We start from the raw sequence: 15383 nt of genomic DNA on the forward strand, positions 1-15383 counted from the left end.
GTGAATATTTTTTTCTAGTTGGCTCTCTAGTTTTCTGTAAATTTAGCGTCGGTATCTATTACTTCATGAGTTTTATATAATTTATATATTATTTTATGGCTTAGTACTTAGTACAGTATAATCTATTCTTGTTTGCTTAGCGATGTGTATAATTTATATGTTACTTTATGGCATGGCTGCGACGTATAAAGTATTTAATATTCTTGTTTGCTTAGCGTTGTACACAACAATATAACAGTACTGATCATCGAAGAAATTAGTGCCACCTCAAATCATGCTTTAAGTTTCAATGTTGTATCAGCTCGGCTCATGCACCACCTAATCCATTGTAAATATTCTGTCGGACTAACGTGAGTATAATATTTTGTCGGGCTAATATTTTTTTTTGTTTTGCAGGTAACCGTTTTAGTTGATAAACATGAATGTGTGTCTAGCCAGAGGATGCAGGTTACAACTCCAAGTTGCAAGTGGGTAGCTAGCAAGGCTGTGAGTATTCTTAGAGTTCAACCAAACATTGGTACTAAGGAACTGCAAACGAGGTTGGAGACAGATCCAAATCATAAGTGTACAATTGGATATGACACTGTAGCACGGGGTAAAGCTAGAGCTCTTGATGAGATTTATGGAAAATGGTCAGAAAGTTTTGAGCTATTGTTCAGGTGGAAGGCCGAGGTGATGAAGCGGAGTCCTGAGAGTGTCATTGAGATTGATGTTCTTCAGGTGGATGGTGAGGTATATTTCCACCGTTTCTTTTGTGCCCTGAAACCATGCATTGATGGCTTCTTAGAAGGTTGTAGGCCTCATTTGAGCATAGATGCAACAGCACTTAATGGGAGGTGGAATGGTCACTTGGTTGCAGCTGTAGCAGTTGACGGCCATAATTGGAGGTATCCAGTCGCTTATGGTTTCATAGCTCAGGAAACAACAGACAATTGGACTTGGTTCATGGAACAATTAAAGAAAGCTATAGGCGATCTTCCACTCCTTGCGGTTTGTTCTGATGCTTGCAAGGGCTTGGAGAATGCAGTAAAGACTGTATTCCCTAATGCAGAGCAAAGGGAATGCTTTTATCATATGGTCAGAAACTTCGAGAAGAGATATAGAGGATTTGGCCAGATATATCCTGCTGCAAGGGCTTATACAGAGGAGATTTTCTATGACAATATAGCAAAAATGCTAAGTGAATCAGCTGCAGCAGTGCAATGGCTACAGGCCAATCATAAGCTATTATGGTACAGGTGTGGTTTTAATCTAGAAATTAAATGTGACTATATAACTAGTAACATTGCTGAGTCATTTAATAACTGGATTAGAGACCATAAGGATTTACCAGTTGCTGACCTTGCTGATAAGATTAGAGAAATGATCATGGTACTGTGGAACAAGAGAAGAATTATTGCATACAGGCTGCCTGAAGGCAAGATACTCCCAGCTATTATGGTTCAGCTAAGGGCAAACACTAGAGGTTTAGGACATTTGAAACTTGTACCATGTTCTAACTGGAGTGCAGAGGTGTGGGACCATAGCGGCGCCGTATCTGTGAGGCATATTGTCAAGCTAGGCCAAAGAACATGTACTTGTCTTGAATGGCAGCACATTGGTAAGCCATGTCAACATGCACTAGCCTATGCAACCCACCAAAGGGGAGTGGATCTAGAACAGTTTGTGCATGACTACTACTCTGTGAATAGATTCAGAGCTGCTTATGGTAGAGAAATTGAGCCAATGACAGATAAAACACAGTGGCCACATGTTGACCTCCCATTTGGTGTTGGTGCACCTCTGACTAAATTATCTGCTGGAAGAATGAGGAAACTAAGAATCAAGGGATGGGATGAAGGTGGACATAGGAAGAACAGAAAATCCAATGAGGATGAATGTGACAAGCGATGGGATGAGGGTGAAGGTGACAATCAAATTGTTCCAACAAATGCGAAGGGACAGAAGATGATCAGAGGACCTATGACTTGTAAAAGATGCGGAGGAAAAGGTCATAGACAAGCTAGTTCCAAGTGTCCATTAAATGGGACCGCCAAAAAGGGGTAATTGTCGATTTTCTTTATCAACAAACTTGAATAAAAATGCCAGTATTAATTTATTTCATCACTTGTAGGAAGCGTAGACAACCTAGGAAGAATGTCACAAAAGAAAGAACGGCAGAACCTAGCACTCCACAGAGGCCAACCAGTGAGGAAATCCTACGTGATAGTCCAGGAAGAGTCACTAGAAGGTAATGAATATTAACCCATTGACTGTACACAATAATTGTTTTATGTACACAAGAATTGTTTTATAATAATTGCCGATCATATTTGTGTGCAGTATGCTAGCGACGCTACTTAGAGAGAGCACATCTTCACAAACTGGTAAATGTAGCCCAGTGAAGACGCCTACCCCGGTGCCACTAAAAAAGATGACTCCAAAAAGGAGAAAGCTAAACCTTGGATGATGGAGCATTTTAGTTGCGATGAGATGTGAACTCATGAATTATTTTCTATGATTTTGACCTTGTTTCGAACTAAATTATGGTCTTTTGAGATGAACTTATAATTGTTATATTCATATTTGTGCAAAAAATTATAATTTTATCCATTGTTTAGATCATCTTTTACACATTTATTTTGTATAGAATATTATACATGCTGGATTTTTTTTTCAAATCATATATGTTGGCGTGGTGCCATGGCCATCTAGGCGGCGACCAGCCAGCCCAAGCCACGGTCAGCCATGGCCTCACCAACCGGCACAAACTGACGCCCCATGACGATGAGCTCGTGCTGCCGTTCCAGCCAGCAGTACAAGTGCTGTGCAGCAAGCGTGACACCTAACCATGTTCTCGCAGCCAAGAAAGGCAGCCACGGCCACCAGCCCAGCCGAGACAGGCCAGCACGCACGTTAGAACTTAAACAGGCAGCCAGGGGCAAAAGAGTCATTGTCTTAGTCAAATACATGTATTTAGGACTTAAAACATGATTAATTGTATTACAATATCATTAGAGCTTACAAATAATGTTTAGAGTCCTATTTGGAAGAAACAAATATTTGCAGTCCTATTTAGAAGAAGCCAAACGATTGGAATCCCATAATAGCCATTTTCTCCAAATTTTCTAGTCGCTGGATGAAGAATGGAACGCTCTGATTTGCTCCGATCTGTGCTGGTTGTGTTGTGAGACTGACATGTAGGGCCCCCTTTGACGTTACTGCTTGAAATCGAAAGTCGCGCCTGTCTGTTTCTGGTTGTCCCACTTTCCCTATCGTCTTGTACCTGCGAGAGGACTCCGAGGGGAAAGGGTTCGTCCCCGGCGATTTTCTCAGCGATTTCACCAGCAACCTCGCCGCGCCCCATCTCTGCTGCGTGTTGCCAGCGACCTCACCGCTCCACTGCGCCCCATCTCTGCGCGTCGTCTCTGCGCGTCGCCTCCTCCTCTCCGATTCAGTTGCTCGATGTCGTCTACCATTTCCAGAGTTCGAGAGGTACTTGTTTGTTCAGCGCTTGCTCCCCTTGTTTGTTTAGGTGATTTGGGAAGGGGATTTTTGGATGTAGACGGGGGATTTTCGTTGGATTTGGTTGATTTTGGGTTGTGGTTGTGGATTTGGTTGCAGCTAGGGCGTTTGGTGTTGGATGTTGATGGGGGATTTCCATTGTATTTGCGTTGGATTTTAGGGGATTTTGTGTAGTGTACATTTGCTTGCAGTAGAGGCATTTGGGTTGTGAGTGGTGCATCGGCTCTGTTCGTAGGCAGGGAGTTGTTCGTCTGCGGCCATGGTTCCTTGCTCGGACGGCAAGCATGTTGAGTGCATGGGCTAAGTGGTGCTTGCCGGCGGGGTGTGCATCTGGCAAGCAGTGGCATGTGTGCGCTGGGTTAATCCGTTTCCATTCTCGTTCCCGTCCTGTCGTCTCGCTCTCCAACCAGCAGCCGACACTTCCCCGCAAATCCTTCCACGGCGAGTCACCTCACTTCACCCCGTTAATCCCCAGCGAAGAAGGTAATTACCGCCATTCTCCCCGTAATTTTGCATTACACCTTCCTAATCACTCCAGTCCGCTACTAGTATTTCGGCAAATTAGTACAGGCATTCCGAGGCCAGACAATCCCTGCGTTAGTTACCCCTGCTCGTTCTGATTTGGGGGGGAGGGGGGTTCTCTTGGATCTCCTCCCGCTTGTTGGTGGCAAGTCCTTGAAATTTTCCAGCCATAAAGATTTATTTTCGCTACAGTTAGGGTTTCTGATTAGTGCAAGGGGATAAGAATTTCAGTTCTTTGTCCACTGAATTGAGTTTGACATTTCCTACCTATCACTACCTCGCATCGCTGCTCATGCTTTCTTTAGCGTTTGCACTTTGCTGTGATCGGTGATTTATCAGATAATCAGGCCACAGCATGTCGTTCATTCCAGTATTTGGGCTGGCAGTGGGTTCTAATTAGATATACCAAATGTGTGTTCGCTGCAACTCACTCTGATTTCTGGGAGTTCTAAATGTAGTCTATCGGTAATGATGCAATTGTCCAATCGTCCAGCCTCCTGCGTTTACACACTGGATGCGGCTTCTGTTTGTGTCCCAACTCCCATGTTTGTTGGTCCTCACTTGCTCTTTCTGTTTCATTGCAAATTAGTACAGGTCACCTTTCTACCACTAGAATCTTTTGTTTTTGCTGCGGTTGTAGGTGATCTCTGATCTAAAATTCATTCAGATCTGAGCCCAATACCTGAGTTACTTGATTAGAGAGTAGCCAGGGCCTGTGTCTGGATCAGTTATTTGTTTAAAATCCAGAATTAGCAACTGCCTTACTTTTTAGTTTTACATGATTATGCTCTGAAAACTGTGAGACCAAATATGTAGATCCAATCTTTTTAGCTAAGTACTGAAACAAATTTATGATTATCAGTTTATTAATCTTTAGGCTGAACGTTGTTCTTTTTTTTGAGTTTAGTCCTATGTGCAATGGTTTTTGCTGATCTTCATTGAAAATTTTTAGTTTTTGTGTCTTTCCATTGTTTTGTTTTGTTTGTACTGGTGCTAACTGTCCTTCTGGATTGGATTGGTTTGGGCTGTGCAGCGACTGGAGTTCTGGAAGGAATCGGTGCCGATGAGGACGAGTGGAGCAAGTAGTGCTGCTGCTCATCATCTCATTATTTTGTGAGTGAGTGATTGGTTGCTGAAGGAGAATCTAGAGAAGCAAAGTAGCTGGTACTAGTCCACAGAAACTCTGCTTTTTAAAAGATCAGATAAAATTTTCTTTTATGTGTCTATATGTATGCTCATCAGAGTTGATTCTATTGGGGTTTTTAATTCTTTGGATAGAAAATTGCAGACTAGGCCCATATAAATTGCAACAAACTAAAGGTACAATTTTAGTATAAAATATATGCAATAACAATTTTCTGCTGAGTAAGTTATTTTTCATTAAATTCTGTTAATTTTCTGAATCCACATCACACTTAATAGTACATATGCATAATGGCAAATTTCATGACATGCTCTAGCAGTACACACCTACACAATTTTGAGTTGTAGTAGGGTGGGTGTGAATTTTGTGGCGTGTACGTGTATTGATGTTGGGGTGTGTGTGTGTGTGTTTGCTCTCTCTCTCTCTCTCTCTCTCTCTCTCTCTCTCCCTCCCTCTAGAATCTCTTTATCAGTTTGTGATTGCAGCATTTAACAGTAAATTTTGTTAATTTTCTCTATCCAACTTAATAGTATATATGTATGATGGCAAGTTTCATGACAAGCTCTAGTAGTACACGCTTACACCATTTTGAGTTGTAGTACATATGTACAGGCTACTTTGGTTGCTCCATAAATCATTTCTTCTTCATTTTTGTAGGTGCTCTTGTTCTTTGTGCCCCCTGACTTCAAGGTCAGTTATTAGTTTTTCAAGTTTAGGATTGTTATCTGTTCAGTTATTAGTTTTTTTAGTTTTACAATTCCAGGTTTCAAGTTCAGGATTGTTATTAGTTGAGTCTTAGTTAATTTTTTTATATTTAATTCCACCAAGGCAGTTTTCATTTTTTTAGACTCAGCTCTATCATATTTCAGGTACTAAATTTTAGTAAATTCTTGTAGCACTTGTAGGTTTCCTTTGGTCTGAATCAATGCAGTCTGATTGTAGTTTCTGCCTATGCAGGGTCTATTACAGCCAACCTTCTATAGCCCCTTAAAGACTACTTACTAGTTCTACTAGGACTAGAATAAGGTAAGAAAGAACTGCAATATTATGGTGGTTTGGTTGTTTTTGTTTTGGTTCACGGTTTTGTTTTTCTGAATTCTATTTCACACATCTTGTGATTTGTGCTAACACATCTTGAACTTTGTTAGTTGTGATTTGTGCCAACACACACCTCTTTTTTTTTGTCCTTGTCCTTCCATAGAAAAAAATTGTCTCTTGTGATTTGTGCTAACACATCTTGAAATCTGTTGATTGTGATTTGTGTCCACACACACCACTTTTTTGTCCTTGTCCTCCCATAGAAAAAAAATTGTCTCTTGTAATTTGTGCTAACACATCTTGAAATATGTTATTTGTGATTTATGTCAATACAAATAAAAAGAGGTGGCGTTTTGAGTTGAAACCAAGGGGAATTCGATAGTGGCGTTTTGAGTTGTTAGTGTTTGGACTTCTTGGGGGAGACATGGCTAATCTTGTGGCTGTGAACATAAAGAGGAAGGATGCTGAGGTGGCCAGCCATGGATTCTCCACGTTCCTTGATCCTAAGAGGATCAAACTGCAGGTATGGCATATGGAACAATTTGGGGGGTGTGATTTTCTTTTCATTGGTGAATTGAACTGTTTCTTGCGATTGTTTTTTTTTGAAAAATTCATATGAAACGGGTCTGCCATAGAATGACGTTGATATTCTTCTGCACTATATATATGCAAGACGTTCAGAGTCTCACTACAGAGACACTCAGATCACTTGCTTACACTTCCATGTTTGTTCATCAGGATGAGGCAGAGATCCCCGAGATGATGGAAGAAGAGGAAGCACTTGCAGATGCAGACGCCGGTGCAGCACCAATTGTTCTGCAGTTGCAGACACCAATGTTGATGCCGCCCTCACCGTCACCACTGCAGCAAACTCAGGGCCAAGAAGAGGCTTCTGTCCTCCATGACAGCACCATGAGCACTGAACAACAATTTTGTGATTTGTGTTAGTTTGCTGCTGCTCTGTTAGTGACTATCACAGAAGCAATTTGTTATATATGTGACTATGCTGCTGCTCTTTTTTTTCTGTATATTATTTGCAGTGAAGTATGTATATAGGTCATCTAAATAATTACAAACGGAATAATGTAAATTGTAAATATAGGGCTCTGCAATTGTATTTCTGACCATTGTTCATGCCATCACAGTTAGCTTTACAAAATAGGTTAAATGGAAAACATATTTAGCAATGTGTTTGTAGTCTTTACTGTGATAAGTATGGATCCTTGCAGCTACCCAGAAGACTGTTGATGTGCCCTCAGCTAAGGACTGGAGGGGTGGAAGGGCTGCTAGTTTCAACATCATTCCCAGCAGCACTGGAGCTGCTAAGGTTAGAAACTAAACCTTTCTTTTCCTTATGCGCTTTGTATAATATGTAATCATAAAATACCATCATGCTTTGTATGAAAAAAGTAATTTAAAATATTGTAGTATCAACTCTTCAATTGTAATAAAATATTCGGTTATACAATTGCAATCACCAACAATGTAATTTACAGCTACTAGGAAGTGCAATTTTAGTTCTCAGCGTATGCAATTGTATTTATTTTAAGATTGTAACATCTTGTTCATTAATAAAATTACATATATTAATTGGCAACTGAAATTAACTGCATCCCTCCTTCTGATTGATAAATTTTGGTTCCATATGTAAATTGCAGCTCATTATTGGACAGGCCAGAGATCAATGCTACCATTTGATGTTTCCTTTCTCTTATTTCTTTTTGGCTTCACCGGGGATTCTATAAAACAATATTAGTTCAAGAATTATGCATTTGGATTCAAATTCTATTTGTAGCTACACAATTTATAATGAAACATTGAAAATTACTCTCCTATTGTGCTGAATTTACATCGCATATATCGGTGTAATTTGCACATGTGTGCATTGTAATTTCGGTACACTTGCACTATAATTTTTACCCATCTATTCCTGTCAGTCTAATCATCTTTCTGTGAGTTCCTGATTTATTTCTGATTTTGCACTATGCTCTCTGTGTTTCTAGCCTTTTAGACCACATCACAACCTCCCAAGTGCTGGATCTGCTTCTTGTGCACAGTGAGCAACCAGAGCCATGCCCTGCTGGAGCAAGCACAAGCAGCACTCCATTTTTGCCATCCTGACTGTATTTATAGCTCCCATGATTATAGATTCCATGGATCTAGGTTCTCCTAATCTTTCATCTCAGCTGTTATCTTGTTCGTTGTTGCTTCTTCAGAGAAATTGATTTACCAGAGAAATTGATTCAAAAGATTGGTGTACTAAACTTACCTGATGAGGTATGAATCAGACTTGTAGTGCTTGTTCTTCAAATTTCCTTTTCAATCTGATTTCTGCCCCTGTCCCCTACTGAGCAGAGTAGAGCTTTTCTCAATGCAGAGCAGATCTATTTTGTTTGCTTTGCTTTTTTCCAAGTCTTGTCTGTTGTTTTATTCCTATGGATTCCCTATTGTTGGACTGATTTTCTGGGCTGCTGCATGTTCCATGGGCCACTTTCTCCTTTTAGTTATTGGACTTTACTATTTTACTCTTCGGTTGTACAAAAATTACAACCGATCGGCTTTGCGTGGGCCTTGTTTTAAAATCAAGTGTTTTACAGGGAGCCAGCAACTGTGTGCTAGCTTGTGCTAAAACACAGTTTTTTCTCTGTTGGAAATCATGTGTGCTGCAGGTAGCCAACAACCATGTGCTAGTTTGTGCTAAAACACACGGTTTTTTCTCTGTTACAAATCGTGTGTTTGGCTGCCAGCAAACAACCATGTGCTAACTTTTGCTAAAACACACGGTTGTATAGTAGACAGACTCTTTCTAAAAATAGTTAGAGCATCTCCAAGAGCTCCCAATATCCACTTTGTATTCTATATATTTGGCAAAACCACAAATTCTCATCACCAACAACTTGGTATATGCACTTGGTATTTTGTCAACTTGGAAAAGAGGAGGCTCCGCGCGCGTATCCTTCCGCGCGTGTAGAGAGCGCGCATCGGCGTTTTCGGCCTTCTTTTCCTCCCTCCCGCGCCCGCTTCTTTCTCTCCCGCGCGCGTAGATGATGCATGGACTGATTGAAGATCAGAGATGTACCTTGGTCGAGGGGGGTTTGCTGCCAGAACGAGAGGAAGCTGAACGACGTCAATGAGGAAGATGAGATGATGGCCGGCCGGAGTAACTTGACGACGTCGAGGAGGTCACCGTTGATTTGTTGAAGGAGGGCGACGCTGGCTGAATCGGTGATGTGCGGCCGAAGAAGCGTCGCTGGATGGATCGGTGGCGGCGCCCACGACCGCGCGACCTGAAACGACGCCGCAGGAAGTGAGAATACAAAGTTGTTGGAGATACATCATTTTTCCACTTGCAGAACAAAATACCAACTTGCTAAAACACATGATATACCAAGTAAATTTTAGGGAGCTCTTGGAGATGCTTATTGTTGAAGGAAAAATATTTCCAACAGACTCTGTAAATGACTTTTCAAATTTAATAGTTCTCTATCCCACATTATTCGCTATCTATTTTTGGATAGCCTACCTCACTAGTTTGTCGGAGCACTTTAATATTTTTTTTGTCAAATCTATTTTAAAGAGTAGCTAAATCAGTAAATTTGACTAATATTTTTGGCTGATCTCTTGAAGATGCTCTTAGGGCACTCACAATACAGACTCTATCATAAAGCCTAAAGTTATTTATTACCTCGAATAATATGGACTTAGGCCCTGTTTAGATTGGAGATGAAAATTTTTTGGATGTCACATCGGATATGTCGGAAGGGTGTCTGGAGGAGTTTTTAGAAATTAATAAAAAAACAAATTACATAGCTCGTCAGGAAACTGCAAGACAAATCTATTAAGCATAATTAATCTATCATTAGCATATGTGGGTTACTGTAGCACTTAAGGCTAATCATGGAGTAACTAGGCTTAAAAGATTCGTCTCGCGATTTTCAACCAAACTGTGTAATTAGTTTATTTTTTTATGTACATTTAATGTTTCATGCATGTGTCCAAAGATTAGATGGGATGGATGAAAAAATTTTGGGTGGAAAACTAAACAGGACCTTAGAGTCTAAATAAGACTTGAAGTCTTATTTTTTTCTACCTCTTTCTTCAATAAGTATGTTGCCACATCAGCAAAAAAACTATAAATAATATGTAATTAATTGTCTTGGACTCTGTGATAGAGTCTTGCATTGTGAGTGCCTTTAGGGTACTCACAATGTAGACTTTATAGAGCCTAAAGTTATTTATTACCTCAAATAATGTGGATTTAGAGTCTAAATAAGACTTAGGCCAGTCTCAATGAGAGTTTCATTTGCATTAAATAGGTAGCCACATAGGTTTTTTTATGACATGTCAGTGTATTTAAGAAAATAGAGAAGAAATGAGTTTCATCTAGATGAAACTCTCTTGGCACGGTTACCAACTCTCTATGAGTCTTGGAATTAAATGCATATGAAACTATGAAATGAAACTCTCCATTGAGAGTGGATGTTTCATCCAAGTTTCATTTTATTTCACATGACATGGCAGTCTTGGAAACAACGTCATGAAACTCTCCACTGAGACTGGCCTTAGGGCAGTCTCAATGCATAGTTTCATGGCACAGTTACCAAGACTATAAACTAGGTAACCGAGCCATAGGAGTTTTATGGGGATGAAACTCCTCTCTCATCTGATGAAACTCTTTCATTTAATGACCCTGCCAAGTCAGTAATTTTGCTTATGTGACACCCTATTTAATGTGCATGACACTCTCATGAAACATGCATTGAGACTGACCTTAGAGTCTTATTTTTTTACCTCTTTCTTCAATAAATATGCTGCCACATCAGCAAAATATCATAAATAATATGTAATTAATTGTCTCGAACTCTTTGATAAAGTCTTGCATTGTGATTGTCCTTAGTTTTTTCCATTGGGAGTTATTATTAATAGCTGCTGTACTATTGTCACGACTAAGGATGAAAACGGTCGGAAACGGTCGAAAAACTCCTAAATTGTTTTCTATTTTTACATTTGAAATACGAAAACGAATACGAAAACGGTAAAGTCGGACACAAAAACGAACGCGAACTTACGAAATATCAAGAATTTCGAAAACGAACCAATTCGAGCGGATTTATGTCGAACACGGTCGATATACGAAAACTCAATACGAAATACCGATGTGTAGTACTAAGTGCATAACTAAGTATATACACGATCAAGTTTAAGTGCATATAATAATTAAAAAGTGCATGATTCTTGGTCTTAGGTATTTAATACAATAGCCCACACATAAATAAGAACAAGTAATTAATAGCTAGCAGGAACATAGCTACCCACTAGTAGAAAGAACACAGATGCATGGTGAGTACTCTGTAATTGGGCTGTGTGACCGTGCATTTGACTAAATTCGGTTTAAACCAAATTTTAAATTCGAAATATTTCAAATTAAAAGTAGAAAAGTAGAAAACGGTCGAAAAATGTCTAAACCGTTTTCTATTTTTATATTTGAAATACGAAACATCTAAAATACGAAAACGAAAACGGTAAAGTCGGACAAAAAAATATGAATTCGATCGGATCCAATATAGAAAGTGGTTCGGTTCGGTTCGGGATATTTCCGTTCCGTTTTCATCCTTAGTCACGACACTGCATGCAACTGTAAAAGTTAAACTGTCAGCCACAGACAGCGGTGCGTGTACGTGGTTCTGTGAAATCGGCAGTGACCCCTTGAACAAGCACTCCAGTCGGCCTAGTGGCCCGGTGTCCAGCTACTCGGGTATTTGAGGCCTTGTTTAGTTTTTTTTAAAAAAAATCAGATTTCTATCACATTAAATCTTGCAGCACATGTATATAGTACTAAATATAGATTAAAAGAATAACTAATTGCATAATTTGTCTGTAATTTGAGAGACAAATTTTCAATTCATGATTGAATAATAATTACCAAATACAAATGAAAGTACTACAATACCCAAAACTAAAAATTTTTGCAAACTGAACAAGGCCTGTTTAGTTCCAAAAAAATTTGGAAAATTTTTCAGATTCCCCGTTATATCGAATCTTACGGCACATGCATGAAACATGAAATATAGATAAAAACAATAACTAATTACACAGTTTATCTGTAATTTGCGAGAGAATATTTTGAACCTAGTTAGTCCAGAATTAGATAATATTTGTCAAATACAAACAAAAGTGCTACAGTACTCATTTTGCCAAAAATTTTGGCAAACTAAACAAAGGCCTTCAGTTCATCCGACCCTTCCTGTGTTGTCGGGATGGTTGTTGTACAAACTAATCACCCTCTCTGCTATTGATGAGGAGGCTTTGACCATCAAGCTGCTTGCCACCACCAGGACGACCATCAAGCTTTGCACAAACAACACGGTCATCTACGGTCATAGCTAGCTAGGTGGTCTTCTTCATCCCCGATGTTAATGACGATGACGAAGAGAACTAGAAGAGATCTCTCCTCATGCGGTTAATAAAGCACGTCAGGTGAAGAATAAGGAACACACGCTCAATGATGCTACCACACCCCAGCATTAATTACCATGATGAATAGGAGGGCTCATTGCTGAACAAAAACATCGCAAAAATTAAAGGTGAGAGACTAGAACACCGTCATCGATCGTGACGCTATGCATAGCTCGACCACACGCAACCTCAAATCTCACTTCTATATGGTCGACGGTCGGCACAAGGTTTACAACACTCCTGAAGCCAAAAGTTCGCGGCCGATCGAGATCCGCGACTCCATGTACGCGCGTGTGGCTCGGCACCTTCGACACCCCCCGACGACACCGCCGCGCTGGCCTACGACCAGGCCGCTTCCTCCGCATGCGGCGCCGCCGCCGTCCTCAACTTCCCAGTGGACCGGGTGATGGAGTCGCTCGGGGCGATCCAGCTGCCCGCCGGCACAGGCGCGGTTCCCCTTGTTGAGCTTAATCCTGAGCACGAGTAGCATCATCATGTATCTTAGGATAGTTGCATAAGCATGTTTAGTTCCATAAACATTAGGTGCATTTGTCCTGTGTGTGTACGCCAGAGCTGTGCTGCGTTCACGGTGCGGCGTGTAGAGTCTTCGCCATGGACGTTTGAAAAATGTCCTCGCGCTTTAGGTGGGCACGACGCAGTGTGCGCAGGCGTGGCGAGAAAGATCGGGAGATCATTGTAAACACCGAGTCTATAAATACAGAGTCGTCAACCCTAGGCAGAGCCACGATTTGCCGGCGGCCGAAAACATATTTGTCTCTGGTGTTCATCCGTTCCTGTAACGTAGCTGAGCGAGTAACAGATCGCCGGACTTCGTAGATCAACGTCGTGTTTGTCACTCCGACAACCGGCGCCAACAAATGGCATCGGAGCCCATCTGCGGCAGTACCGGCTTGTGCAAGGTCGCCATCTCCTGGAGGAGCCCGTAGGCGAAGAGGATGGGTGACGAGAAGCCTTGAACGTCTGCAGGACCAGAGCGCGCTCGGGAGAGCTCACTCATGTGGCCAATGCTTACCAGATCAAATTACTCGGAGTGGGCGATGCTTTTGCAGTGCAACTTCGAGACGCTAGAGATCTGGGACACCATCGATCCGGGTGGTGACAACGTGAAGAGATCACAAGATCGTCAGGCTATGGCTGGCATCCTGCGGTTGGTGCCGCAGGAGAAGTTGCAGATGTTGGGGGCGAAGAAGACCGTCAAGGAGGCGTGGGCGGTGGTGAAGAGCATGCGGATTGGTGCTGATCATGTGAAGGAGGCCAATGCTCAACGCTTGCTAAAGGAATTCGAGAACATCAAGTTCAAGGATTCAGAAACTGTGGACAAGTTCGACATGCGCATCGGTGCACTGGCAGCGGACCTGAAGATATCCGGGGAAACCGCTGATGATACCCGGGTCGTGAAGAAGATGTTGCGTGTAGTACCTCAACGATACACACAGAGAAAAATATTTTTATTTGATTTTGTATAAAAAATATTTTTTCTAAGACATATTAATCGTATCAAATCATATATTTTTTGTATGGAATTGCATAAAAATAATTTTTACACAAAACTTATAGATATTGTTGAGATATACAATTTTGTAGTTCTGAGTTTTTTCATTTGCGGTCATCAAGATGCTCAAAAAAATTAATTACATATTCAGTCTTAAAGGTATTTTTGACTTTTCACACTCGTGGTTTGACACGTCAGAGCCAAATCTGACGGAAATGATAAGAATGATAAAAGAGTTTAGAGCAGTGGCACTTGTGAGAGCTCAACTTTTTTAATGACTTGTAAGTAATTACCAATTTTTATAATGGCATACATGTAAAAGCCTCTTTATTTCCCACGGTTGTTGGACCAAGTGAGATGCCCACATGATTCTTGGTTGCACTACAGCAAATAGGTGTTTTGCCTGAGTGACTACGGCACTCGACAAAGAGCGCTTGGCAAAATTTTCACCGATAAGGGTTCTTTGCCGAGTGCCTTTTGTCGTGCCCTCGGCAAAGACTTTGCCAAGTTTCTCCAGAAACCCTCAGCAAAGAAAAGATGCCATGACCGCGATTTTGTAATTGACGGTCGCTTTGCCGAGTGTCTCCTAGGATAGCACTCGACAAAGGCAAAAAAAATCCCAATTATTCTTTGCCGAGTGCCCTTCAAGCAGACACTCGGCAAAGCAGACATTTTTTCTAAAAAATCTTCGCTAAGTGCCCTCTTAGGAGGTACTTAGCAAAGGAGATTTTTTAAAAGAATTCTTTGCTGAGTGTGCTTCCAAGAGGCACAGGGCAAAGAAAAAAAATCGAATAATCTTTGCCGAGTGTCAAACTGCCAATGCGGACTCTTGGATTTTTATGGAACAACTCTAGGTCCGACTGCCAACTGTGGAATCTCGGCACTGAATTTAGGGAGTGTTTGATACAGCTCACAACAGCTTCATAAGCTGTTGTGAGCTGTTTTTTTGCCAAACACTTATTTCCAAAACAGCTTCATGGGTGAAGTAGATTTCTCTCTCTCAACTATGCATGAAGTAGTTTGTGAAGCTATTTTGCCAAGTACTTTTTCCAAAACAGCTCAACTTCATCAAGAAAATCATTCATGAAGCTATTTTCTAAGAAAAACAGCTTTACTAGTGAAGTTGAGCTGTGCCAAACAAACCCTTAATTTTCCACAGGTGTTGGACCAACTGAGCTGCGCACACGATTCTTGGTTGGACGAATA

The 15383-nt window shown here is 40.9% G+C and overlaps 2 protein-coding genes across 9 annotated transcripts; both read left to right on the plus strand.

The window, feature by feature from the left end:
* Positions 676-2581, plus strand: LOC8062633. The gene is made up of 3 exons (XM_021462112.1): positions 676-2042; positions 2114-2230; positions 2323-2581. The coding sequence occupies exons 1-3, from the start codon at positions 676-678 to the stop codon at positions 2447-2449; spliced, it is 1611 nt and encodes a 536-aa protein (XP_021317787.1). The 3' UTR covers positions 2450-2581.
* On the plus strand, positions 3176-8595 carry LOC8062634 (glyceraldehyde-3-phosphate dehydrogenase, glycosomal). 8 transcript variants are annotated; one of them, XM_021461595.1, is made up of 9 exons: positions 3233-3474; positions 3740-3987; positions 5060-5190; positions 5828-5860; positions 6128-6196; positions 6552-6731; positions 6947-7151; positions 7438-7535; positions 7867-8132. In XM_021461595.1, exons 6-9 carry the CDS (start codon positions 6633-6635, stop codon positions 7951-7953), a joined length of 489 nt encoding a protein of 162 aa, XP_021317270.1. In that variant the 5' UTR covers positions 3233-3474; positions 3740-3987; positions 5060-5190; positions 5828-5860; positions 6128-6196; positions 6552-6632; the 3' UTR covers positions 7954-8132. The 8 variants fall into 8 exon arrangements, with proteins under 8 accessions (XP_021317271.1, XP_021317270.1, XP_021317272.1 ...); XM_021461597.1 differs by having other exon boundaries at positions 3918-3987; XM_021461596.1 differs by lacking the exon at positions 3740-3987 and having other exon boundaries at positions 3176-3474.

Source organism: Sorghum bicolor, chromosome 5 (assembly GCF_000003195.3).
Source record: "Sorghum bicolor cultivar BTx623 chromosome 5, Sorghum_bicolor_NCBIv3, whole genome shotgun sequence".
In the NCBI taxonomy this organism is placed as follows: Eukaryota; Viridiplantae; Streptophyta; class Magnoliopsida; order Poales; family Poaceae; genus Sorghum; species Sorghum bicolor.